We start from the raw sequence: 25,797 nt of genomic DNA, 5'->3' as shown, positions 1-25,797 counted from the left end.
ATAATAGAATACAAAAATTGAATATATAAATGAATATAAATACAGTATATGATAAACAAATAAGACAAGCTTGCAATAAGTGTGCAAAATTAATAGGACATGATAGGAATATTAACTACAGAAATTGGGATAAAAGTGCCTTTTATTAAGTGTATGAGCGAAATACATTTTAATAAGAATATATATTAAGGTTGAAATGGCTTATTTGCACTGATTTATATTATCAGATCACTTGCATTAAAAATGTTACGGGTGGTCACATATATTTTGATTGCCACTGACATTATCATGCAAATCACCACTTTCATAACGGTTTAGAAACTTGTATCATGTCATGCTTCACACACTTTTCATGTGGGCATTGTATTTTTTTGTATTCTATATGTTAGACTGTGTCTTTGGGAGTTCAACATAGCAAAAAGATGGTGAATATTCGGAATCACAGGTAAGGGTTACAAATAAAAATGTTCACAGTTGAACAATGTTTGTCATCAAGAGCAAACGTTTTATTTAATAGGTTTTATACATAAGACATAAAACATTTACACTTTACCTTCCACTCCCACTCACAACAATACAATCAACAAAACCAATTTACATATTTACCGGTTTAGACATGTTTTTGCCCTTTTATCATGCATACTTTACATTACTGATGTTCATTTTCAGAAGAGTATTAGTTTTCTTATATATCCCAATGTTGTTCTGTTTACATACAGCCACTGGTTGCTATCCATCTCAATGCAATGAGATATTTAGTTAATGGAGATTATGGTCCTTTAAATTGTGTATTTTATTTATTCTGCATTTTATCTAACTGAGATCATATGTGGCAGTTGTCAGCTAATACTTAATGTTCAACATCTCTAAATGTACTGTACTTGCACAGTTAAAGCTTCATTCCGCTTATTTTGGATTCCTTTGTGAAGTCCTTAAATCAAGGCAAGCTTTGCAAATATAATAATAATAACAATAATAATAATAATAATCTTAGTTTAAGTTCTTGTCCAGTTCAGTTTGAAGTATCCTTGGCAGACACATGGTATGGGAGAGATGTATTTTTGTTGCTCACAAAGAGGATATGTCAAAATGTTCTTCCTCCTGCTGGGATACAAATGAGATAATATGGTAAAGATGGTGTTCATAGTTCAATTGATAAATGTGTAAACAGATTATGTATTATTCTGTATGAATATATATATTTACCTCAGTGACATCTCTGGCTGGTGTGTCAGTGTGCTTCATCTTGTTATAGCTAGCCTTATCCATGACTGATAATGAAAGAAAATGCCCCCCTTCCTTAACAAAAAGAATAATATCCTCCAAATATTTCTCTTCGACATTTTGTCCATTCACTTCAATCACCACGTCTCCCACAAGTAGACCTGCACTCTGCCCAGAGCCACCAAAAGCCACCTACAGGAGACAAAGAGACATCTTCAAAAAGATTTGACAAAATACAATCTGCTCTGCTCTTGTTCTTTGTGCCTCAGTACTGAGCGTTATACAATATCTCATTACCCACCTGACTGATGAAGGTCCCTGGAGTCCGTGGGACACAACCCAGATTAAAGCCAAACCCCAAAGGGCCTTTTCGGAGCGAGCAGAGTCTAGGCTTGGAGGAGCCATCCATTTCCTTCTGCGATGACGTCTGTGCTTCGCAGGCTGGTGCACTGCTCTCCTCTTCTTTCTCAGCTGCATCATCGTCACAGAACAGTAGAGGCGACAGGCCCAACTGTAGACGAAATACAGAAAAGAAACAATAATCCTTATCTGGATGAGAATCATCATTTATGTGCCCTCATATTAAGGTTTGGCTTCCAATTTCTGATTATGTTATCTTTGTTATAAATACACAATAATCTTTTGTTATCGGCTTGGAACAAGTTAAGATGACTGCTATGATTCGAGGCCCAGTTGACACTTACAAGTAAGTTTCTGTCTGTTTTATACTCTTTATTTATTGTCTGAGATTTGTCCTCTCCTCAGGTACGGAGTATATGCTATTTCAATCAATATCAATTAATCCTGTATCCTAAAGATTATCATTTATAATTGAAGTAATAAATATTTATATTTATATTGTAATATTTATTTTCTTCAAATTTATTATCATTATCATTATTGTTATTTTTTTGATTTAGTTTAGTTTAGTCATTTTGTTTGTTCTGATTGGATATCCTCTGTTTCACCCATGAGTTTTGTCGTATTGAATTTATTTGTATGCATAAGTAACTGATTTCTAATATTGTACAGTAATATGCTTAAAGTGGCTCGTGGTGGGGCGGGGTACATTCTTTTCTGTTTAACTGTATCAATACTTTAATGCACTTTGTATATTTTTTTGATGTCAATAAAAAGATTGAGTACTGAGGCCTTACTGCTCTTTTTCACTCCCGTGAAACATGCAGTTTAGGAAAAGACATGCAGTTGGTTAATGATGCAAACCTGGGTGTAAAAGTCGAGCCCCTGTGAAGTGATGGTGGTGAGGGAAACCTGTTGTCCACTCTGTCTCACTCTGTCCACTATCTCTTCATGCGTCAGTGTCTCCACCGACTCTCCATTGATCTCCAGCAGCAGCTCGCCGTCCTGCATACCTGCCCTCTCTGCCGGACTGCCTCTGTCCATCTCACGCAGAACATGAGCTATTGTTGAAAATGCAAAGACATTTATTTAAAAGACGTCAATGCATAGAGTGTTTGAGCTTTGCACTTGTCTCTTGTCCCTTACATGTGCGTCCTGATGCCGCCCTCTCCAGCCGCAGGAGGAAGCCGTAGCCCTCAGGCCCGCAGAGCAGGTGGAGGTTTCTGGCCCTGTAGGGCAGGTTATGTGGAACAGCCATGGTGGGTAGGATCGGCATCCTCAGTCTCATGAAGTTCTTCTCACTCTCACTGTCAATCACTAGGATGGTGATGTGATTGCCACATTTTTTCATCTAAAAAAACCAAAAACATATCAATAGGAATGGAATATATATATATATATATATATATATATATAGAGAGAGCACCTCCTCTCCTAACATCCAAACAAGCCCTTACTTTTTTAACTGGATCTCCTACACTTTGTCTTATTGAACAGATTAAGGTCAAGGTCTCCTACTGTACTGAAGATTTCATGTTGTCCCTCAGTTGTAAGCCTCTTTTCATAAAAGCGACCGCCAAATGGGTAAATGTCAGGTAATGTATTGTGACTTTAATTTCTATACATCATGAGCCTATAGTATTTCACCAGGGCACTTGACAAAACTATCACACAAAAAAAGGGTTGACTATGTACCATCCTGTTGAGTGCGGAGTGTGTGAGGTCGGACACTGTGGCTCCGTTCATCCACACCAGACGATCTCCATTACACACCGCTGCCTTTTCAGCAGCACCTCCTGTCAACAGGCTCACAGAGAAGCGTCCTTTCGCTCCTGCAGTACAGAAACAGGGGGAACAGCTAAATAAGACCGCTTGGACTTCAGTTTGCGGCTTGTTAGACATCTAATCTCGAACCTTGGACTTGCTGTGATTACCACAAGAAGCGTTACCTTCCACGGGTGTGAAGTTGATGCCCAGGCCTGAGGCAGGGTCCCTGGTGATGTGGCAAAGTCTGGGTGGTTTACAGCCCTTGTCCTTGTGTGCTCTGGCCATACCTCTGAGGTCTTGGCCTCGTGACACCGCCTGCTCATACTCGTCCCCATCCAACACTAACAAACACAACTGGTGTCCACTTAGCTTTATCTTCCGGGACACCTTAGTCATGCAAATGGAAACACGGCAGGTCCAGTAAGAATCCCACCAGTCCATCAGAGAGGCCTTTTAAATAATGTAAAAAAAACTCATCTTACCTCAGGGTGAGGAACATCGTCAACATAGCAGTTGTTGACCTCCAAGAGCCTGTCTCCATCTTGAAGGCCTCTGCACCCTGCCACTCCCCCTACCACCACATTACTGATTATGTGACCCTGGCGCTTCCTCTCCACTCGCAAATGAAAGCCGTAGGACTCCCCCTTTACGCGTTTAAGAACACACAGGCGTGGGCTGGGTGTCGGCGCAGAGTCTGAGCAGGGAGAGACAGAAAAGTTCTTTCATATGGAGAAGACTTTTCCTCATGTTTGGATACACACAGGACAGTTACAAAATGTTTCACGCAGGATACCTGCGTCATCTGTGATGACCATCACTGGGTTGTCTATTCCCTCTTTAGGATTAAATGTAAATTTCCTGCAAAACAAGGGATAGGAGACATGTAACCTTCAGGAGGTGAACAAAAGAACACTTTCTTTCACTTTATGACCCTCTAAACGCTAAATTTAAAGTTTAAGCAAATGAATTATTATGCAATAAAAAGGTGCTACTTGTTTGATAAAGGTATAAGATAAGTTGCATCATTCACAATTACATTACAATGTTTAGTGCATATTAATTGCACAACCGCACCATCATCATGATAATATCAACACCATTTATCTGTGCACTGTAGGCCTTATCTTGGGACCAAAGTCTGAAATAATATTCTATAGACATAAATATTAAGCCAGGTCAGTTTTTCAAATTCCTGTCAAGTTGAATATACCCAACATTAATATAATATTGTTTTTTTGTGACACTTTTTCTTCAGGCTATATGTCCAACTCTGTTCTATTCTGAGCCTGATCATCCTTACATTATAATGAGTGTTTTAAATTTGAAGAACATTGGTGCAAACATTAAGATGAAAAGCAGACTTACTCTGTCAACCCTATGATTTCCACCAAACCTTGAAAACAAAAATCAAATGATATAAATGCTTTAGAGGCACATTTCCATACATATCTACCATGTTCATCATATGTTACTGTTCCTAATATAATATTCAACCTGTATCGATTCCACACACCCCAGATCAGATTTTGCTGATTTTACACAATCCATATACAGTCATTTACATACCATACACATTATGGTACATTCATTTGAACTTACAGCTCTGTGAACATCTGCGTGGTTGTCTCTACTCAACTGTGAAGCATCAGCCTAACATTAAGATTGGTCTTAGCCTTGGATAACATATCTGCTGACTATTACTAGGCATCATAAAACAGGGTTTAACTTCATGTGATTACCTTTAGTCTTTGGACTCTCTAAAAGGGGAGGGAAATCAAGAACATTGAAAACCTTAAAGTTGCACTGCCTAATGGAAATATGACGGATACAGAATCAAAAAACAGAAACTGGAACTACTAGTCAGAAAAGTTTCACATAAATCACAACTTTTTAATGCGTCTACTTTGAGCTGCAAGATTGAGTAGGATTATTTAGACGACGAAGATACTGACTGATAGTCATAATAAATACACTTCTGTGTCCAAATACAAAATATTCTGGTACATATTTCTTTATCCCATGTGGAACATTTGTGCCAACATGAACAATGTGTAATTGCTGTTTGGGCAAAACCTACTGTTACGTTGTGGGCTTTGATAAAATCCCTTTTATAAAAAAAGTCAATAATTATTTTGTATCAATTATTAATCAGAATCAAAGTCAGCTAAATTTGTGCAGACTAAATGTTGAATAAAGATGGAATAAAATGTATTCATAATATGCTTATGGTTAATCCCGTCTCCCCATCAGCATTAAAATGCTCACAAACTGAACCGTCACTGTCCTCTCGTGTGTAGCACTGCTTATCTGTGTTGTTCATCATGTCAGTGACACAGAGTCCTTGCCTCTCTCATACAAGTCCAGAATCAAAACCCCCTGACGAATCTGTGAGTGATCAACAACACACTTCCAGCTCTAACATCACATTAACGTGGCCCGTTACAGGGCAGCTTGTACCACAGGGCACTTTGGTGTGGCTAATGGATCACTGTTTGCTTTTCCACACCATAAACCCACTTTGTGATGTCCTGGGACGCATTGGTCCTCCACATACTCACAAAGACAAACAGCTGACGCTCAACTGGCACTGTTGATGATCACAATTTAAAAATGTCATTCATCTATTAACATTTTTAATGCCATTTTCGGAGCACCGTCCACATGATTAGTTGAATTTGTTCAACTAGAACAATCTATATTTCATTAGATGAATAGATGTAACAGACAAAAGAAAATCAAATCTAATCTAATAACCAAAAGGACAACATGAATGGCCCAAATACATAAGATAGTTGAGGGGGGAAAAACAAAAGGTTTGAATCTGGTACCTGTACTTGATCTCATGTTGTGTCTCTTTCCCATCAGGACAGCAGTCATCCACACAGAGAGACGCAACAGTGGGAGATCCGTATATCCAAACATTTATTCTGACTACAGAGACAGACTCCTCCCCATGTGGGGGACGCCAAGCTTAATGTTTAATCTGTGTGTGAAATTTTGAGCACACATATCTCAGTGTGATGTCGGCGTTGCATCGTGCCATGTGCAGAACAAGACCACTCCCTACTGTTCCGTCTCAGTGACGGACTTTCACTCTGTTACTCAGGAAAAGGTGCGAGTATCTGTCCTTGCTTCTGTGCTGTATCTGTGGCAGTTCCCATGAAAATCATGGCTGTTGGTTTCAAGGCGAAAACCTTGGTGACGAGTTGCAAAACCAGACCGGCATTCCAATGAAAAACTTCATAGCAGTGATTTACTGTTCCTCTGTTGTCGCAGCAGAAAGAAAAGGTGCTGATGGCCATGACGAGAGAATGACAGGACTCTGAACTGGCTTCATTTTGCTGTTATTTCTACATATTTAAATTAGATTAGTTGTTATGCCCCTTTAAATGACATCAGCATTCTGCGGTCACCTCGTATAATTCTCTGGATGAATTTTCTCAGGGGATATGAGGTTAGAGTGATACAGAAGAGATCTGTTTGTCGTGTGCGTGAATCCTCAACAGGGCAGTAGTCCAATCAAGTTATATGCGTTCATTTAATACTGACATTCTTGGTAAACACCCTTTTCATGCTCCAGATTTGAGTGTTTAGAAATTATTTGTGCAGGCGGTGTCATCTTCCAGCAAGACCTTTCACCTACTCGTGTCTCTCCCGTGAATTAGGCAGTGGGAGTACAGTATATGCATGTTTGTTTGAACAAGAAGATTTTATGTTGAGGGAGGTTGACTCCTGGCCTTTTTCACAGCAGACATTTTAGGACAAGCACAGGTGTAAATTACAACATGAATGCTGGCTGAGTTCCATTTAGCTGCTTCGGTTTCGGGGCCCCTGTGTCGTTCATGCTGCCTCACTGTCACACGGCCATGTCTTACTGGGACACTTAAACTGATCAGAGCCATTTTTAATGTCATCGGTACTACCTGTGCTTTAACTGCTATGACATGTCTGCTTTTAAAAAAGGCCTAATACAAGTGTTTGTTTGTGTGTATATAGATCCATGTGTGGATAGGTTTTGCCAACAGAGACATTTACTGGCCGACAGATCTTCAAGGTCATCTTCCACACAAACATGGTATTAAAGGCTCAGCATGTGTTGCTGCAGCATGTTCGAGATGCTCTACTGTCCAAAACATGGCACAGTGGGGAGTGTGAACTTCTGCTGTTCCTTTACAATACATTTTCTGTTTAAGAGTCCTATAACATGTTTTTTTTTTTATCTTTTTATTGTCTTTCGAAATTTAAACATATTTTCTGTTAAGTCAAGTACTGACAGGCGTTATTAATCTTAAAGGTTGGGTTACACTTTTTAAGTCTGTTTTCAAGCAGTACTCGTAATGAAAGAGGTTCTAGTCATTGTAAGCATTCTCTCCATTTAGTGGGGTTTCACAAAAGTTTTACAAAATTCACAGTCCCACACCAGTGCCACGCAGCAATCTTAATTTTCAGCATTACCCATCTTCTGCATTGGTTTTGCAAAGGAATCACTGCCCATCAATTATGTGGAAGAAATATGACAGTAAAAATTAATATGTATTAAAAAATATGAACATGAACTTTTAAGCTGCACGTAATATATATTTTAAAATTAATAACATATAATATTATTCATTATTATAAAATGTTACTCTAATTTGAACTTGAAAACAGATGTAGGCTACAACGTGCTAAATAGGTGAAGACAGTAATATCTGAGCCTCAGTCCACTAGATGGCAACAAAATCCAGATAAAAGAATGTCTGCACTGAAAAGTTTGACTATTTTTATTGAAATAACATGAAAGTGAATTGTTCATATTGTATATAAGAAGTTGATTTCAAGCTCTAAATGTTTATGTTTAATAATTGGCAAAATAAGCCTGACCTGCCTACTGGTGGTCTTGAATTATGGGATTATGGCAGCAGACAGAAAGAAAGAAAGAAAGAAAGAAAGAAAGAAAGAAAGAAAGAAAGAAAGAATTTGAACAATTCCCCATCCTGATTGTAGGAGACTGAGGACTTGTTGAATTTTCCATATTTGACTCTGTTGGACTGAAATTATTCTATTTCTTCCTCCCGGGAGCAAAGGGAGCACACACAGTCAATAAGTAACTTTACCTCCGCTGGCGTTCAAAGGTTAGCCTATGCTGCGTGTCACTGAACGGTTATTTTGAAAATGAAATCAAAATATTGTCAGACTGTGATTTTACATGTTGTATTTAATTTACCACCAGGATGTGTTGTTCAACTTCACACATCAACAGACAACATATTGTAAAGTATTGATTAAGAATAAGTTCATCGTCATGTGACAATGACAGGATGAGATGAATTGGCTTGAACCTGCTTAATGACCGACAATAAGGGAAACTGCAGAAATAGACTACGTGTATCCAGTATGCTTGTGTACCGAACCTCTGCCTTCCTAAAGTGGAGCAGAGAGAGCGATAGAAAAGTTAAGAGAGGGGGCGAGCAGAAAAGGCAAGAGAGCTTTTATGGGACTTTTCATTCCTGGTTCCCGATCCAAGTGTCCACCCCTCTCAGTCTTCCCTGATGGGATCCTCCCAGCCATAGGAAGACACTGAGCTCCCATCTGTGGCTCAATCCTTGCCAAAGCACTGGAGTGCAGCAGCCAAAAAAATCTGTAAAGTAGACAGTTACCTTTTTGTAGGCTTCATCGCATTTGCCTCACACATCTCAAGTCCACGCACGGCTGCTGTTCTGTTGACCTCGGTTGAGTCTCCGCTGAGCTGCAGGGGATGACCTACTGTAAAGAGAGATAGTGATACTGTGTTGGACAGTCAACAATGAAAAGACCAGGGGAAAGGTTGCAGAACAATCAGGCAGCACTGGAACTACCAGTGCTGCCTGATTGTTCTGCGTGGAGCATGGGGCTAATTTCAGCCTCAGCAGGCCTGTGTGGTATACTTGCAGAGCGTCCGAAGGCCACTCTTTTATCGTGACACACATGGCCTCTCTGTGAATGTCTTGCATTTCCTCGACCTGTGGATCCATGGCAACAGCAGCATGAATGGTCCATTCAGGACCACTGCACCCTCTGACTCAGTAAACAATTTGCATACTTGGTTTGGTCCAGGTTCATGTCTACGTGACAAGTTGCTATGTTATTTTATTCAACTTGGTCACAGCAAGTTTAAAAAAAAACTCTCTAGAAAATAGAGGGAGACTGCTGTTAATGTTCCATTGTTAACTTTTGTCACCTCAAGAGAAAATGATTTCATTTATTTTATGGTGTACATTGATTTAGCTAAGGATTCATGATTGGTGGCTCTTACATTCAGGAATAAAAATGAAGTATCATATAAGATCTAACAAATGATGTATAGACATTGGCAGTGAGTTCCTGATTCAATATGACATTTTCTAGAATTATTTAACATTGTTAAAACTTGGTCAACACATTAATGTTGTGTAATAGACTTTTTTAAAGAAAAAAACACATATGCCCTATCCCCAACACTTCCCTTTAACATCTGATTGAAAAAAATTTCAATCTGTTTTTTCCATATTTTTTTTGCAGCTTTAGCCAGCAGATGGATGGATCAAAAGGTGTCTATACGACTCTGATATTCATGCACTGATGCTCCTGTGACAATGCATCATCACGGCACCACGGAAAATAGCTAAAGCAACTGCAACAACCTCAAAGGGATCCGTTTCTAGACCAATTTGGTTACATTTCATTTATGACACCAAATAGATTTGTTGTCTGTCAATGAATCAGGTATCAAGCTGCACATGGATACACTTCATTTGGTAACGCAGCTGGTCTGAAGAAGTATGATGATTTCTATGTAGACAGTGAAAGACTGATGTTATTCTCTTGGCATATTTGAATTGTATACACCTGATTTACTGGTCCGTGTCATATATCCCGAAAACTTTTGAAAAAATGCGATTGCACTGCTTAATTTTACTGTTGTTATCATTCAGTATATTAACACAATAAAAGCCTTTATTATTAAGTAGGTGCCTATATCCTACATTATCTCTATGGTGTCCTATTAGGGAGGAGTTTCACTGCATTCCTCGGGCATCATGGTGTGTGTGTGTGAGTGTGTGTGATGGACAAATACCATGCACTCATTTTCCTGTGACCGACACTTTTCTGCAGATGCCATTATTGCTGACTCAACAGAAGGATATCTCTGCTGAAATGTCAGCTCATTTCAGAGATTTGCCTTTTTCAAACATCCAGTTATACATTGAGCAATGAGGTTACATCCTTTGCCAACAAAAACTGTGGATGTAAAAAGGGGAAATGATCACTGGGGTGCATACTCCACCCAGGAGATATTGCATTATGCTTTCCAAAACATACAAATCCTACATACAGACTCTGATGAAGATATCATTACTTTTTACATTATAAAACCTATTTTGTACATATTTGCAGCAATGTGTGTCCCTTTAATGTGGATCGTTCTGAACATAGACCATATTTACCAGTGGTGTGTGATAGAGGGAAAATAGATAAAGGATTTCATATTTTTTTAAAAGCCGCAGTGAAAATTTCAAACCTGATATTTATACACTACAATACAAAAAGTTTCCCCTGACTTTTGTTCAGAGTGATCTGATTGGCTTAGAGGAACAAGTGTACAACACGTAGGGATGACGTTAATTTACATAGACGAATGATGTGGCAAAAATCAAAGGGCGAACAGAAAGAAGTAGTTCCACCTTTACATTTGTTCTCGGGTAATTTCATGCGGAAACGAAGCGTGGCTCTTCTGGAATTCCAAAGAGAATATCAAGCATCATAAGTACACCCAAGAAATAGTAATTACACACGGCATAATGTACTTTTAAAAAAAAAAAAGTGACTTCGTATCCATCCGCCGTGTTGAGTGCACTTCCATTTCCGGGATGTTTTCTCTGCTGACCAACCTCCATCGCCATTGCAGGTCCAGGGAGTCGGTGTACTGGCAGACAGCCGTTAGCGAGGAGAAGCCCGAAAGTAAACAGTTAAGGGACGAATACAAAAATAAAATAAAGTACCGTCACGCCGACAGCACGTTTTGAAGAAGGTTCGCCATTAATCCACTTGGACTTTAGACCTAGAGGCTCCCTGGCTGTCCGACGAGGATCTGAGAGAGAAGACGCCGTAGTTTGTTAGCATTGGGAGAAACCCGGAGGAGTGACAGAGGAACCGCCATGGCTCAGATCCTGCCGATTCGCTTTCAGGAGCACCTGCAGGTACGTGTGTGGCAGTCGAGCCGCTCGCGCGGGTGCGAATGAATGATTGTATTGTTGCGTAAAGTTCGTCTTTCAGTCATAACGAGCACGAGACCCTCGGTGGCCCCGGGGACTTTTCAAAGTCTTACCAAGGCTAAGTTAGCTCTCGCGAGCTATGCTAACTAGCTTGTCAGGGTGGATGACGTTTATCTCGGTTAGCATCTAGCCTCCTTGCTAACACTTTTGAGTAGCCCCCCTCGTTCGCGATGTCGATGACGAAAGTCCACAATAAAGACCCCCCGGGTATTTACTCATCGCTGTCAAGTGCTCGTGGGAAACGTTGTGCGAACCCTCACCCACCCTGGAGGTGTAGCGACCGTGGAAACGGTATCAGGAAGTCTTCATTTTCTCGGAATTCAAACCGCTGTAGTGCAGATGGTCAGTGTCAACGCTGCGATAAGGCAGATTGTTAGAACAGATGTATCCATATTACCCTTTCCATTCGTGATTTTCTAATAACCTGTACTGGCTTGGTTGAATATAAACCTGCCATCTCGCCGTAGCGCGACAGCAACATGAGCAAAGGAGGGTTATTTTTTTACTCAACCTGTGTAGTTAATGTGTGTGGCTTTAATTAAACGCGTTAGGTCAACGGCATCGATCGATTACTCCGAAATCGACCATCCGACCTCAGGTGGCTGTCACGTCGGTGTAGGTTGTGGATCGGTCATGTGGTGTGTGGGCTCGTCCGACGGCTCTCCGACTTCCCGTGTTGACTGAGAGTGGGCCAAGGCTCAAACATTCACCTGAGGCTGACCTCTGTGTTCTGAGTGGCAAACTCTTTCCTTAATGTGGCAGCAATGAAGGGGGGACCTTTCTTCTGCCAGGCGAACAGCTGTTTTCCTGGACCGTGCAGCCCCTTGGCACCATCTTGGCCCGTGCTCGCTTCTCGGGTTTAAATTGCCGGACGTTCACTGTAACCCCAATAAACCTGCTAGCTGGTGGGGCTGAGGAGGTGCTACGTGCTTATGGATTCAGTCTGAAGAGTGCTGGCTTTCCAAGACGTAATGAATAAATTATTGTGACTTTTCATTCAGGCTTCAGATTAGAAATGTGATCTGCCTACCCCTAGCTTGAAGAAAATCCATTGTTGATTCAGTCTTGGTATTTGTTTTCTATAATGGCAGCCTAATGAGACAGATGTCATTACGGCTAAAATGTAGACAGTTTATTTGTTCATAGTGTTTCTCTAGTTTTCCTTAATTCATACGAAGGTCTGAGTCTTCTGAGTACTTGGTAATGTAACAGTGTTTTGACATTGATCCCAGAAATGAGGTCAGAGGTCAAGGTCGGTGCCATTTGAATTGACTCACATTCAGTGACTTGCTCAGTGGAAGCTCAGTAAGGTGGATGTTTTGTTCCAGGTCTTCTGGTCCTATAGAAAAAATCACTCTTATGTAGTCACTCTCAAAATCACTCTTATGTACAGATGTTGGTAGAATATCAGGTGGATGCTGGTGTCAGACTTTTGTTTGGTCAAAAATAAATAGGTAATTCCTCCAGATATCATTTAAGGGGCGGTAAGCGATTTTAAGAGAAAGCATGCCCCTCTCTTTGTTGTTGTAATGTCACTGCACTGGCCGGGCCGCGAACCCACAGCCTCGGGTATGGGAGACCGACGTGCTAACCACTAGGCCAAAAAGCCCTGATTCGTAGCGATGTTCGCCAGCACGTCTTTTAAGGTGTCGGGGAGTGATTTTTACAAAAAGTGTAATGCTGTAGGATCGCTTACTGCCCCCCTTTAAGGCATTATAGTACAACACTCTATATTGTTGCCATCTTAAAAAGCAGTTACGATGTCAACCTAAAAGCAACTAAAACTAAAAGCAGATGATGAGTGAATTTATAGGCCTATGACAAGATTGCATGGGGGGATGTATTTAACAAAGCAGTGGCATAGTCTGTTGTGCATACAGTTACAATGAAATTAGTATATTTATTCTTCTTATAATTATGATTTTTGACTTCTTTGTTAAGTCCTTTTGATTGCAGGAGTGGGAGTGAAAAGAGAGAGCAGAGCAGAAGTGGACACATTTCAAATAGCTTTTTGTCATTCATATATTTTATTTTCATCAATTTTATGCACATATTTGAATGATAATACAATAAATTGTGTCATTGGCATGTCACAGGGTCATTTTGTGTAACTAATCAACTCCCATGGGATATCCAGCAAATATCACTGATGCATTACCTACATATTCATGCAGGTTTCACAGCATACATCCCTTGATGTACACTGATATGTTTGTCCTGAGGAGTCTGCCCACTTATCTTGTTGGCTTTCTTTTTGTTAGGTACTACAAGATGCTGGCATTGCTCCTCACAAGCGCACACAGGGAGTAGGAAGGAAGTTAGTTTATTGGTACAATAGAGTCACATGATCCTGGACTGATCCACATTGTCGTGGTTTCTGCTGTGATGCTCTCAGGATTTCTCACACAATTATAACCGTATGCAGGTTGCAACTTTCTTTTCAACCAGTTAATGTGTTCACCATGCTATCACTTCACCATACTAACTATATTTTGAATGAGCTTCAACAAAAAAAACATTACCTTTTCAATCTTTAAACTTAACTCTTACTACTCAGACTAGTCAGTCTCCTGTTTGCCCCCAGTCTTGTAAGTCAACTCAAATAAACTCCTATTTTGCATGTAGTTTAATATGCTAGCATATGTATTTATTTTGAGAAGTTAATGGTAAACAATATCATAGCAAATCTCCCTGAAGTTGTCCATCTGTGTTTGTAATTTTGGATAACCATAGAGCAATATGTAGGGCATGGTGATAAGTTTAGTGTCTGTCCATTTAATCCAGTGGTGGTAAAATTGTGATGCGTTAAGTTTTGCCACATGTTTGAACAGTAAACATGGTCAAATATATATTAATAATATATAGTCCATTTTTGTTTAATGATCCCACTTTTTTTTCAAGCAACAGATTAAACAGAGATTAGTGATTTTTCTGGACCATGTGTAGTTAGCTTATCTACAGAGCCAGCATAAAAAGCATGCCTTTACCTTGGTCTTCTTCTCTCTATATCTCTCTCTCTTTCTCGTTGTCCCTCCCTTTCCCTGGTGTGTTGTGTGTCCTCTATCATCCGGTCAACTTGCATAGCTTGCACTTTTATATATCATCCATTTATGTAGTGCAGTTTAGACTCCAGTGAAAACCCTTTAATTGCTCAAGTGTCTGGTAAAAAATGCAGGCATCTTTGCACCACGCATCTTTTCTCACAACCTTATGAATGCACTCAGTTTGTAATGCACTTTTTATATGGATATCATAATGATTTAATTGACTGGGCTTTTTATCTCAGGACCGCTGTACACTTCAACACACTACAAAACAGTTTCACACCAGGCAAATGGAAAATATCTAATTTTGTCTACCAGTATCGGTTTACGGTTGGCCCTAAATACCCATCCCTACCCAGGAGTTGACTGACTGTAATCTTTATAAATATTTCTATTGATACTATAACAATATTTCGTCCATCCTTGAAAATTGCTTCCCTTGCACATAGTATTCATTAAGTTGGTTTGACAAGCCAGGTTTCCTTTCCTGTGCCAAATGGGCCCTGTTGAAGATTTGTGGATGGAAATCCAAAGCCTAAGTATATCAAATGATGTGTTAATTCAACACAGTATTTCACATTTGATCCCATAATTACATGTTGAAGCTCTGCTTATTTACTTTCTGTGCATACATGGATGTTTTCTAAGTATACACAGTAATCAGTTATACTTTACAAAACATGTCATCAGTTTAATCTCACTGCTAAAGCAATTACAAAACACCCCAACAAGAACCTTTTTATTGAATGTGTAATATTTAGTTTACATTTAGGAGACAGCACCCCTCCCCCCAAATGTGTTGCAACATTTACAAATTTGTGCAGATTGCACATATGGACCAAAGAAAAAATATTGATTGTCAAGTTTATTTTAAGACTAACTTCCCTGAATATACTTAATACTTAAATGTTGGGACTTGGCTGCCAGACATCAGTGTTTTCTGATATGAGGTTTTATCTTTTTGTGGCATGTAAAACAAGGCATTAGTTTATTTTCAGTTCATGCTCTTTAAATTTAACCTTACAGGGTTTGCAGGTTACACTTTGAACTGTGCTACTAACTGACCAGCTGAGATCTCGTGACAGGCTGGTGAGGAAACAGATCTGCTGATCACTTTACATTCTGCAGCATTGCAAGATAAAGCGGACATTTGGGAGAAAAAACGGAAACTGCATTCCCAAAACCGCCTCAGCAAAACTGGCCTGGAGTGGAGATGAATGGGCTTCAGACATCTATGCAATCCTTCCTTCTTTTCCCTCGTCACTTTATCAGTAAAGGCAGCCCTCTCGCTCTTCACCCCTGGGCTGGTCACATGTCCCCTTGTCAGTGTCACATGGTAGTGGAGGAGGCAGCACTGGGCAAGCCTGTTGTTTCAGTCAGAGCAGACAATGGGTCCCTGGTTTCCTGTTGTGGAGCACTGCACCGAGGTGCTGCAAGCCTCAGCACATTACATAGCACATCCTTCACTGCCCTGCCTTGAACTTAACATGTGTGGGACACACGGCCTTTTTCGCTGAGCAAGATGCTGCTTTCCTTTGAAGGAAGAGCATACAGGTTAAGTCAACAGATGGGATTCCCCCACGGGACATCGGGAGTAGTTCAAATCTGCTGGCAAATTCCTTACCTCTGTAAGATTCTGTTGCAACTATTAGTTCAAATGTATGGCTTTTAATTGAAATTAAATTAAGTTTGACATAGTTTCCTTGCTTGAGGGCATATAACTGTTTTTGGCAGAATGACAATCTACAGATAAGCCCATATGAGCAGGAGAACATCCTCACTAGGGCACAGTAGATGATGTATCAGTTATTTGTATGGAGCAAGAGTTGCATGGAAATAATGTTATTGATATTGGGACCCATATCAAATGGACACCTGATATATTACAACAGCCAAAGGGAAGCTCTTGAGGGTCCATATGATGAAATAAACAAATATCACAAATTTTCACAGTATTTTGTTTTTCCTACATCCAAATGCCATGCTCTCAAAATTTAGGTATATTATACCTAGCAGTGATATTATTGTCCTACTATGCTGTCATGTCTTTGAAGATCCAGTTTTGGTAGTGATTACAATGAAATGAGGCAGAGAGTTGCAGTAATGATAGGAATGCACTATGTTCTTTAATCTTGCTGATTTGTTTTTGCCATTGCACTGGTTAGCTGGGTGTTAGCCTTCAGGTACTATTGTAAATGCATTCTGTTCTTCTTCTTCACTGTGCCTCTAAACCTGCTTTCTTTATACTTCAAAAGCATCAAACAATGAGCTTATCATATTTTCATTAGCAGTAAATTATTTAGTTGATTAGTCCTTTGGGAAACCGATGCTCTCATTCTTCCCTCATATTGGTCCTGTTGCTCATGTGCTCTCTGTTTTTATTTAGCTGACGAATAACTAAATACTGCGCTAAACACAGCAGCAGCAGCAGGTCAGGGCGGGCCAGACTAAATAACTGAATGATTTTCCAAATTGATTTTAATGCCACTGGATTGACCCGCTTTCACCCAAATTCCTGCTTGTTGATGTCACAGTAGCATAAGCCCAGAGCAGTATTGTACTACAAGGTTTCCATAGACAGTCAGTCTGACGGAGGTGAAACATCTATCTGTATTTGTTGTACATTATAATTAAAGTCACGGAGGTAACATATTCATTGTGATAGGGCCACGCTGCAGTTTCCTGTTTTATAGAGTTATTTTCATGGTAAATGAAAGGACTTCCTTCTGATGGATGACAGATGGTAGAGGGAGAGGAAGTTTTCTAGACATGTATATCTGACTAGAAAACTATTTTTTAGTAACAGAGGGATAGACCCCTTTCCTGATTAATGTGTAGAAGTCCCTTTGTGTGGTTTCCAGAGATTAGAGAGTCGATTCAAAGAAAGTAAGACAGTAAATTCACACATTCTTAGATCAAAAAAACACTGAATATGGTTTTCTGAAATTGTTAATAAAGTAGAGGGCTTTTAGTTTGAATCCAATTTCAGTATGTCCATTTCAAGAAATATGTTAACCTTTTGATAATGTTGTGATAAAGCAATCTGTTGTTAGTTATTACTCAAAGCAGATTTGTTCAGGGTCTAAAGCATATTTTCTCTGCAGGCCCTTTCCCTTTGTCTACTGTAAGAATAAATGTTGCCTTAGTAAACAAGTCTTCCGTACTAGACAATGGCATCGATAAGAGGCATGGAAGCTGCAGTGGTGTCACTGTATGATGTCATCCTTTGTAGCGATTAAAAAAAAAGTCACTCTTGTGACAACTTGCATCAGATTAGTTTTCAGTTCTTTCCTTCGAGCTGGTAGCAACACTTGTTCTGCAAGGTCATTTATCTCAATGTCACTGAGAGGGAAACAGAATACTCACTACTGAAAGAATGTGGGTGGGGCCGGGCTTTGGGGAGGGTGTGTCCAGTCATTGATAAAAGGTGTTCCCGTGGCGTTGAGCAATTCCCGGAAGTGTGGTTTGTGTTTGCTGAGTAAGACTCAACTGTGGACACTAGAACCACCTTTTATCATGAACAAGCCTTGAAATGAACACTCACCACTAAAAGTGGGCCAGTTTTGGCTGACTCCCTAGCAGAGATTGAACATGTCTTCTCCAAACTACTCTTGACATTTAAAACTATAAATCAGGCAGCCATAGTTACTGAATCTGCTCCCTTTTATGGGTGGCAAAGTAAATCATTAACCAGTCGTTTATAATCGCCATTACAACACAAATCATTTAGAATCTAAGTTTAACATTTCCTTATTGAGCTGATCACACTAGCTGAGTGATCATGATTTCATTTAGTTATGTCATTTTTTACTATGATCAGTGATCACTTATTGATTAGCATGAGTAAGCATCAAACTGCTGCTGTAAATTTAAGAGTTTTTTACAGATTGGTGCCTCTACAGATGTGTGTACAGTTTAATGTTGTGTTGTGTGCTGCTGTAGTAATTTTTACTACAAGTTAGGTGAAAACTGTCAGGAGACAATTTTTACTGATGGCAAAGTCTGCCCCACAATGAATTATATGACCATTAGGGCTGAACGATTTGGGGAACATATCGAATCGCGATTTTTTTAACAGATATTGCGTTTGTGATTTGATTTGCGATTATAATTAGTGCGCGCACACACACACACACACACACACACACACACACACACACACACACACTCACACACTGACAGAGAGCGGGATGTGTTGAAGAGGAGAAGGGGAGAGAGAGCTCTCTCTCTGTTAGCAGTCTGTCTCTTTAACGAGGGAATAATCTATAATCTAATAATCTATCTACATATATATTGAATTTAATTTGAAAATCATGCTCCAAAAAGCTCTCTAGGTAATTACACTGCATGTGTCCAACTGTGGTGCACTAGTGATCGGTTGCAAAAGTAGAGGAAGTTGCAAAACCAATAGGTGTCCTATGGGTTTTCTGTTAGTTTCATTTCCTTCAATTTACCTCACAACCACGTTGCCATTTGCAACGAGGAATACACTTGAATAATTGGTGTGATGATTGTATTTTGTCATTTGCTATGTCCTGTGTTATTGTTAAAGTTCAGTCTTCTTTAGGTTGATATGTGAATTGTTACCATTATACATGGTTTGTTCTTGCACCAGAGTCTTGACTCCATCTCGTGTGGCTGCCCACAGCAGGTAGTGCTTTGTCGGAGTTTATGTGAGTCAGGCAGGATGCCCTGTTTCCAGCCTTGGCAGTAACCGGGGCTGCAGGGCTTGCTGGTGTAAAGTGCTGCAAAGCAGTGCACCCTATAGGCTCAGGTTTTTCATGTAGGTTAAACCTCTTTATGTCCTGCATCACAACACCTGCAAGTCTGAGAAACTGAGGCAGCACTGTGATGCACTTTTTTGTGGTTAATTGCGTGAGCTTTTCATGGCCTTCAGCTTCACGTTACAAAACATAAGGCCAAGTCATTGTCAGGACAGGTGTTACGGCAAAATTATCTTTCATGTAGCAATAGTGCTACAAATGGTCTACATAAAGTCCTGCATCTGAACCAAATGCAATGATCTGCTCGACACCAGAACAGAAAAGTTTCTGGCAGTCAGACTTGCAGTATGACTGTTAGTGTTGTGTAATATGGTTGTGGTTTCCCCTTTGGCCCATTTCTTGAGAATTTGAATGAGCTCACAATCCAGCCCATCTCTCTAACCGTTGTGATGAGCTCCATGTGTCCAAAGAGCTGCTCAGTGTCCGGCCTGAGGACCTGATTGGCTGTGGTAGTGTAAAACAGCTGAGCAGAGGGTCACTACTGAACAACACTACTGTTGTTTTGTCAGCACCAGGAATTTTAATTTTTTTGCAGGTTCAAAACCATCTTTGCTTTGCACAATGTCAACAAAGTAACCCTAACTCACAGCGTCCCGACACATTCAAAGTCACTTCCTGATGTATGACATGTGGTTGTCCAGGCTCCTCTTGGGAATACTAGTTTAAAGTGCAATTGAGATGAACTACCTCTTCTGAAATGACAGCCTGAAGTGGAGATTGTGGCAAGAAGAATGCAATCTCAAATGCTGTCTTAGATTATTTTTACAAATTATGTCGTATTTGACTGCAACTTTCTTTTTGTTGGCCGTTTCTGTTTAAACTAACTCGCCTCTAATTACCCCCCCCCCCCCCCCCCCCCCTTTTCTTTTCTTTCTGATAGCTCCAAAACTTAGGCATCAACCCAGCCAACATCGGGTTCAGCACCCTCACCATGGAGTCAGACAAATTCATCTGTGTGCGGGAGAAGGTGGGCGAGCAGAGTCAGGTGGTGATCATTGATATGGCCGACCCAAATACACCCATCCGCAGGCCCATCTCAGCAGACAGCGCCATAATGAATCCAGCCAGCAAGGTCATCGCGCTTAAAGGTATGACAGTGTATTGGCATCACAGAAGCTGCATTTCTCTAAATCAGTGTAGGTGTTACCAGAAAAAAAAGAGAGAACTACATTATATACTTTAGTGTTACATTTTTACTAACCCCCCCCTGTAAGGGGCTTGGAGCATTCAGTTCAAACATGTTCAAGATTAGCATATTATGCATTTAAGTATTTAAAAATGATTTTATCTATGTCCATTCACATCCAGCTGTTTTAGTTTTTCCACTATGAAGCAGTCTTACTGGCCAACATGTATTTTCCAAACATTTGTCCTGTATATATTCAAAATAGCATATTTTTATTCTTTTTGTTCAGCATCCATGATTGCTTTGACTTTTTTGTTGTTTTTGTTTTTGTCTTCCCTATGTTCCTTTTTTTTTTTTTTTTACTTTACTGCTTTCTTATGTGTTTGCAGACGGTGAGTTGAAATTTAACTACTTCATTGTGAAAGTAAAATCCTGTTTTCAAGATGGTATTTATGGACATATTGCACTTCTGAAATGATCCCATTCAGTATTGCTCTCTGCTCGTAAACAAAATAAGTGTTTTTACACTATTGATTAAACTTGACGTGACCAAGGCCATTACTTGAAGTCTCTTAAAGTGTGTAAGTTAATAATGGCCTATCTTTTAATCTTTTCTGTATTTATTTACCAATTTCTGGATATTCCTTGGAACTTTTTCCACATGTAGACCATTGAAAATATTTCTTCGTAAACAGGATTTAGCTTTCACAGCCTTATAGCTTGCTGGCATTCCATCATTTTAATTATATCTACAAGTGATTTAGAACCCATTTTACAAGTGGTAATATTATGGGTGAAATTTATTTCATTTTAATTCACTTTCCTTCTCAATTTCCATTTTGAAATCCATGTCTTCTTCCTTCTGTGTGAAGTTGTAATTACCCAAACATGTTGTTTCACTTGTTTCCCAGCTGTGTTTCATGTTTGTTGATTCATTCAGTAATTTCTTACAAACAGTTCCCTATACTAAGGACTGACTTGTAACCTGTGTGGGAAGTCTGACAGATGAGGAGTGAACAGGGTCTGAAGAGACCTGTGAATTCCACTTGTTTGGGATGTGAAAATTAGAAAAGTAGGATTGATCAACATTAAGACTTAAGTAGCTCTCGCTTTTCAGCAGATCCTAGAGCCCAACACCCCTGTGTGTCCATCTGTCTGTGTTCAGCTCTTGGCCTTGCCCTTGTCCAACTATTAAAATTACATTTCATGAGCCAACAACTGTCCTAGGACTTTTGGCTGATCCGTCTCCCTGTAGTCACAGCTTGTATGTTATGAAATGGATAGTCTTTCCGGTTTCTTTGTAAAATGATTCTATTACTTCTCTTGCCTAATATGATCCTGAAAAGCATTGATATGATCACAAGGTTTTCCAGTTAATTTTACTTTATGAATGTGTAAACTACTAACAGGGCTTGAAAGTGTGGATTTAAATTAAATATTCTTTGTGAGCATTGGTTAGTTTTAATGTTTTTGCAGTGCGGAAAAGGAAATAATGACCGGCAGAATGTAGTTTTTGTGTGAAGCTGGCCTTCCTGTTACAATTATTGATGAGAATAAGTCATCCTTTCTCTGCTGACTGTCTTCTCTACTGAGGATGTGGTACAATGTGCAGTAATAAATTGAGCGCTGAACTTTTATAGAGTTCAAGCTCATTGCTGACAAACATGTGACATAGAGGCGTGAGCATTTCAGTAGTTGCATTCCTGCACACTATACTGTCTGGTTTAATGTTGTACATAAAACACAAAGTTTGTACAGTTTTTTTTTTGTCCAATGTGTTTTGTCTTATTGCTGCAAAAACAGAGACTGATTACCACAGTTTGAAGTGAATGTTGTCTGTTCAGGACAGCTCAATAAAGCATCCCACTAAAAATAGTAGCACTTCTGCAATGCACAGTTCTCGTCATGTACAGCAAACATGACATGTGATCTTGGTGGATTTTAAACCAGTGTGAACAGACACTGGTAGCTCAACTCAGGTAGCTGTGAATAGCTTCTTATTCGTCTTGGTTCAAGCTGCAGTACCTGTCTGTTCCTCAACATTTATACAGTGTAGGCTCAGCATAGACCCCTCCTCCATCTTATACACCACCACTGTCTTCCCAGCTCAGTTTACCATAGCGATGCTTCTCAGCCGACCTTGCCATGTGACACAGTATGAAGCCTTGAGCTTTTTCGTGTAACCACATCTGAAGGATGGATACAGTGTACGCACCTCAAACAACTGATCATTATTCAATTGAAAATCCCTTCGCTTGCTCAAATTTGGCTGCTGCTGGTCCATTTGCCTCACCGCTTATTGTTCTCTTCATTCCATGGCTTAGCAAGGGCAAAAATGATCCTGACATTTTTTTCTAATGCATTGGTCTTTGCTTCTTCTCACTTTGTTAATGAGTATTGAATAATGAACAAACAAGGAAGTCACACTGCTTAATAAAAAAGATTAGCTCAAAAATGTAACCCTGACTAATAAAACCCCCCAAAAAAATGCAGGTGAGTGAAGCTTTTTTTAAGCATTCGGTCTGTGGTCTGTTATCCAGACGTCACAAAACATATTTAACTGCAATTGTAGATAATCAACCATAATCATAATCGGAAACCTTGTCTGTGACTGTTGTCTGACAATACCCCACCCCCTAATTGTGCCCCTACGTGTATGTTTAAATGTCGTACTCCACCATTTGACAATTTGGCTCAGATGCAGATGTGTTGGCCTTTTTTGTGAGTTGTTTGTTTCTTGCTTCTACCCTCTGTCTGCCTTGTTTCTCACTGAGGGCTGTTCATTTGATGGGTTGGACCACGTAGTCGGATATAACAATACATGACACATTCTGAGTACATCTTTCAGGAGCTGTGGTCAGTTTAGTTAAATTGTATTTATTAATCTATATTCTTAAAATTTGTTTAAATATATTGACTTACGCTAAGGAGGAGGTATGCATGTGTTCAGTCATTCTCACTCTCACTCTCACAGCACCTGTAAGCGTCTTTCATTCATAAATTTATTACACGTTGAAAATGACTTTCCGCAAGGCTGATGTGCTCTTATTAGCCAGCCTGCCAATCCTTAATGTACCAACAGCATATAGAAGACAAACCGACTTGTGTGAAGTGCACATAATTGACAAAGTGACACCTTGTGTTACCTCTCAGGAGGTTTAAATTTAATTTACTTGTATTTTTTTCTATACCTGCTTCATTACACTTCATATGACACAATTTCCGACTACAGCATGTATGGCATCCCTAACTATCAGTCATGGCGTCGTTGCCCGATGACCTCTGTGCCATGACAACAGATATTTCAAATCTGAATATGCTTTTCCTAGTGTGTGTGTGTGTGTGTGTGTGTGTGTGTGTGTGTGTGTGTGTGTGTGTGTGTGTGTGTGTGTGTGTGTTTTTAGTCAGAAACGATAACATTCTTCTGGGGTCTGGCTCCTGCCCCATTTCTTCCCCCCCTCTAGCTGCCAAAACCCTTCAGATTTTCAACATTGAGATGAAGAGCAAAATGAAGGCACACACCATGACGGACGACGTTACCTTCTGGAAGTGGATCTCTCTGAACACAGTTGCACTTGTGACTGACAATGCCGTCTACCACTGGAGCATGGAGGGTGACTCACAACCTGTCAAAGTCTTTGACCGCCACTCCAGCCTGGCAGGCTGCCAGATCATCAACTACCGCACTGACGCCAAGCAGAAATGGCTTCTGCTCATCGGCATCTCAGCCCAGGTCATTTTCTGCACGGCTTCTCATTTAATACCAAACATATTGTTTAGTGATTTAGACTTGTGATGTCTGACATTTGTCGCCATATACGCTAAGTAGCCTGTTTAAATTCATGAGTAACCACAGATCCACAGTAGGTTTACGTTTAGCATTGGTCTACCAGTTTGTCTGTCACATATTTATGTGTACTACTTTGCCCCTTTTCAGCAAAATCGGGTGGTGGGGGCCATGCAGCTCTACTCTGTTGACAGAAAAGTTTCTCAGCCCATCGAGGGCCATGCTGCCAGCTTTGCCCAATTCAAGATGGAGGGAAATACAGAGGAGTCAACTTTGTTCTGCTTCGCTGTCCGAGGCCAAGCGGGAGGAAAGGTAGCTGATGTTTAAGAAAGAATGGGGAAAATGGCGTCATTGGTATTATAATAGTAAAAAAACCCTACCAATTCAGTTTCTCACATAGGTTTTCTCTCTTTGACACAGTTGCACATCATCGAAGTGGGAACCCCACCAACTGGCAACCAACCATTTCCAAAGAAGGCAGTTGATGTGTTCTTTCCTCCAGAAGCCCAAAATGACTTCCCTGTGGCCATGCAGGTATGTTTCCATAGTTAAAAATGTGGTTCAGGGAAAGAAAAATCTGCAGTCGGATAGATTGCCATAGTAGATCTTCAAAAGCTGCCATTCATAAAGTCCACATAAAACATATGAATTCCATATAAAAGCTGTGTGTTCCCTCACAATAGATGTTGAGGGTGAATCAGTGGCTTTGGGGAAACATTGTTTTCATCTAATATGACCTCTAAAACTGATTACTACATCTTCTGTTCTACATTTTTGCCAAATTGTTTTTGAGGGTGGTTCAAGGTTACGTGAAAAGCAGAAGGCCCTATTTCAAGGTTTAAAGAGACATATTTCTATGTGAGTTTTATTGATGTTTTGTTATTTCGTACAATATTGATATTAACAAGCACAATGTGCAATTTATCTACCTTGATAGATAAGCTCCAAGCAAGATGTGGTTTTCCTCATTACCAAATATGGCTACATCCACTTGTATGACTTGGAGACGGGCACCTGCATCTACATGAACCGCATCAGTGGAGAGACCATCTTTGTCACCGCTCCACATGAGGCCACCTCGGGCATCATCGGGGTCAACAGGAAAGGACAGGTACAAATGCCAACCATTGCCCACCCTATGTGCAAAGGGAAAACAAAGTGATCTTTAGCATGCTTAGTCTTCATAATGTCTAAGTAGAATGTTACTGATGAAAGCATTTATCCGTCCTAACTTCTATCACAGCCTCAGCACAACCTAGGCTTTATTGTCTAACCCTTATGTCATCAGCAATCACATGTCAAGCAAATCTGACTCAGGTTAATAATTGTAGACAAGCACAACATCAAACATCCGAAGTTGCAGGGTAATAACAACATCGTCTTGTTTGCCTGTCATCACCAGGCAAGCCTAGACTTTTCCAGGAGGCATTAT

General features: G+C 40.0%; 2 protein-coding genes across 5 annotated transcripts in view; one reads left to right on the top strand and one right to left on the bottom strand.

Moving 5' to 3' along the window:
* Positions 1–484: 484 nt before the first annotated feature.
* pdzd3b (PDZ domain containing 3b) lies at positions 485–9,098 on the bottom strand. Of its 3 annotated transcripts, none has more exons than XM_035626467.2 (11): positions 8,991–9,098; positions 4,717–4,744; positions 4,145–4,209; positions 3,834–4,045; positions 3,534–3,738; positions 3,280–3,416; positions 2,731–2,935; positions 2,449–2,645; positions 1,526–1,735; positions 1,207–1,416; positions 485–1,104 (listed from the first exon to the last, which is right to left on the bottom strand). In XM_035626467.2, exons 3-11 carry the CDS (start codon positions 4,164–4,166, stop codon positions 1,069–1,071), a joined length of 1,434 nt encoding a protein of 477 aa, XP_035482360.2. In that variant the 5' UTR covers positions 4,167–4,209; positions 4,717–4,744; positions 8,991–9,098; the 3' UTR covers positions 485–1,068. The 3 variants fall into 3 exon arrangements, with proteins under 3 accessions (XP_035482360.2, XP_035482357.2, XP_035482359.2); XM_035626464.2 differs by lacking the exon at positions 8,991–9,098 and adding an exon at positions 6,180–6,311; XM_035626466.2 differs by lacking the exon at positions 8,991–9,098 and adding an exon at positions 4,951–6,119.
* Positions 9,099–11,226: 2,128 nt separating this feature from the next.
* The window catches only part of cltca (clathrin, heavy chain a (Hc)), a 31,727-nt gene continuing 17,156 nt past the window's right edge, over positions 11,227–25,797 (top strand). Inside the window, exons 1-7 of one of the 2 annotated variants that reach the window (XM_035626462.2) lie at positions 11,228–11,549; positions 20,333–20,540; positions 20,968–20,970; positions 24,043–24,311; positions 24,516–24,677; positions 24,786–24,899; positions 25,303–25,476. In XM_035626462.2, coding sequence (XP_035482355.1) covers positions 11,508–11,549; positions 20,333–20,540; positions 20,968–20,970; positions 24,043–24,311; positions 24,516–24,677; positions 24,786–24,899; positions 25,303–25,476 — 972 coding nt within the window. In that variant the 5' untranslated portion in view covers positions 11,228–11,507. Of the gene's footprint in view, positions 11,550–20,332; positions 20,541–20,967; positions 20,971–24,042; positions 24,312–24,515; positions 24,678–24,785; positions 24,900–25,302; positions 25,477–25,797 lie in introns of both variants that reach the window. The other variant, XM_035626463.2, reaches the window with a different exon arrangement.

The sequence above is a fragment of the Scophthalmus maximus genome, chromosome 2, assembly GCF_022379125.1.
Source record: "Scophthalmus maximus strain ysfricsl-2021 chromosome 2, ASM2237912v1, whole genome shotgun sequence".
Taxonomy (NCBI): domain Eukaryota; kingdom Metazoa; phylum Chordata; class Actinopteri; order Pleuronectiformes; family Scophthalmidae; genus Scophthalmus; species Scophthalmus maximus.
The sequence above is the reverse complement of the archived record's forward strand: the minus strand, read 5'-3'. Positions and strand labels throughout refer to the sequence as shown.

Bases quoted from the DNA above. Each gene is read 5' to 3' on its own strand.
- pdzd3b (XM_035626464.2), bottom strand. From the start codon at position 6,273: ATGTTTGGATATACGGATCTCCCACTGTTGCGTCTCTCTGTGTGGATG. The intron at 4,046-4,144 runs GTATCCTGCGTG...CTCCCTGCTCAG, and splicing joins GGTCATCACAGATGACGCAG to ACTCTGCGCCGACACCCAGC. The intron at 3,417-3,533 runs GTAACGCTTCTT...TCTGTACTGCAG, and splicing joins CAACTTCACACCCGTGGAAG to GAGCGAAAGGACGCTTCTCT.